This window comes from Camelina sativa, unplaced genomic scaffold (genome assembly GCF_000633955.1).
Source record: "Camelina sativa cultivar DH55 unplaced genomic scaffold, Cs unpScaffold02257, whole genome shotgun sequence".
Lineage (NCBI taxonomy): Eukaryota > Viridiplantae > Streptophyta > Magnoliopsida > Brassicales > Brassicaceae > Camelina > Camelina sativa.
In genome coordinates this window covers 1-1531 of record NW_010923371.1, presented here as the reverse complement: position 1 = coordinate 1531, position 1531 = coordinate 1, and the positions used below count along the sequence as shown (strand labels likewise).

The window sequence follows — 1531 nt, the reverse complement described above, 5'->3', positions numbered from 1 at the left end:
ATTTTTGCTTCTCCCCTTCTCTCTGGAGACTGGTGTGGCGGAGAACTTCTTATCGACCAAGACCAAAACAATTTATATACCTCCAACTTTTCTAGGGTTTCTCCTTTTTCTCGCGCAATCCATTGGGCTTTCCTTAAAAACAGGCTTTTTAAAAAAGCCCATTATAAAACAAATGGCTTCTTAAGTTATAGCCCAATACTTTTTTTTTTGTCAACTGTCTTCCACTTGTATGAACTGAACAGAAAAAAATGAGATAAGCTATTTTGGCTACGATTTTGAATGTCGTGGACGGTATGGTTAAATACTATTCTTGTGATGTTCTTTAGCCAGAGATTTGTGTTCGATATTTTGTATTCTCAATGTAAAAACTATATTTCTCATTACTAATCCTTTGATGGTTCCATATATTAGTATATTTTATTATCTCGTTACTAATTAATCCTTTGATGGTTCAATGTGAATGTATGGAGGTGGAGAGATTCTTTAAACCTTTTACAATCCCCCCCAAAAAAAAGATTGGTGTGAATCATTGAAGATTAGTCATATTTGCTTCGTGAGATGGGGAAATCAATATCTCAGTAGCATGGCTTGATACTATTCAAGTTAACCTCAAAGTAATATTTTCTTTTCAATTTTCACAACTAACTTAAGCAAAAAAAAAAAAAAAAATCTATTTTATAGAAAGAAAGAGGGCTTAATAATAACTAGCTGATAATTTTATATATATATATATATATATATATATATGCTGTTGAATGCCTTTAAATAGAGCAATTTTTTTTATGTTCGATGGATGTATACACTAATTCTCATTGGCCAAATTCCTAACGAGTAAAACGCTTTAGCAACCAACCCAGCTGAAGGATCTGTTTATAATTATACAATCCAAGAAACTTAAAAAACAAAAACAAATCAGGGAAAACATTATCAAACGTCCGATGATTAATTTTTGTTGATAAATTCCCGAACTAACGTAACTCACAAACAAAACAAAATAATGTTTGTGGAAACTTTTGAGTTTTTTTTTTTAATTAATAATTTTTTTTTATATCAAAAAACTTATTTGGGACACATAGGAAAGCTAAGTTTTCCACCGAAGATAACATTGGCGTTGTCGCAAAAAGCTCCGACTAAACCGCCTGCAGACGATTTTTTCTCTCCTCCTGGCTTGCCTACGTAGGCCAAGTTCACATCAACAACGTTGACTCCTTTGCATGGCACTGATTTGCTACACATTATCTGAACAATATCATGTGTAATTGTTGTTCCTCTTACGTTCTTGAACAACACATCTGTTATCTCAACTCGTGAATCCTACAAGACACACACACAAAAATCTTGTAATTCAAGGGAATATCATAAATTTTAGCTTGGGCTATTTCAATATTATATATATACTTACGCCGCCTCTTGAACCGTAGTTTTGATCAATGATGATTGGGTTCTTAACACTTTGCATGATGATATTTTCAAACTTAACGTCCACAACTTTGCTTGGATCTGAACCACCCCAGGTCTTGATCCTAAGTCC

The 1531-nt window shown here is 33.1% G+C and overlaps 1 protein-coding gene across 1 annotated transcript; it reads right to left on the bottom strand.

Moving 5' to 3' along the window:
• Positions 1 to 792: 792 nt before the first annotated feature.
• LOC104774282 (exopolygalacturonase clone GBGE184-like) lies at positions 793 to 1528 on the bottom strand (the record flags this gene model as incomplete). The annotated part of the gene is made up of 2 exons (XM_010498923.2): positions 793 to 1314; positions 1403 to 1528. Coding segments are annotated over 2 exons (381 nt in total), but the record flags the coding sequence as incomplete, so codon positions are not given.
• Between the last annotated feature and the right edge of the window lie 3 nt (positions 1529 to 1531).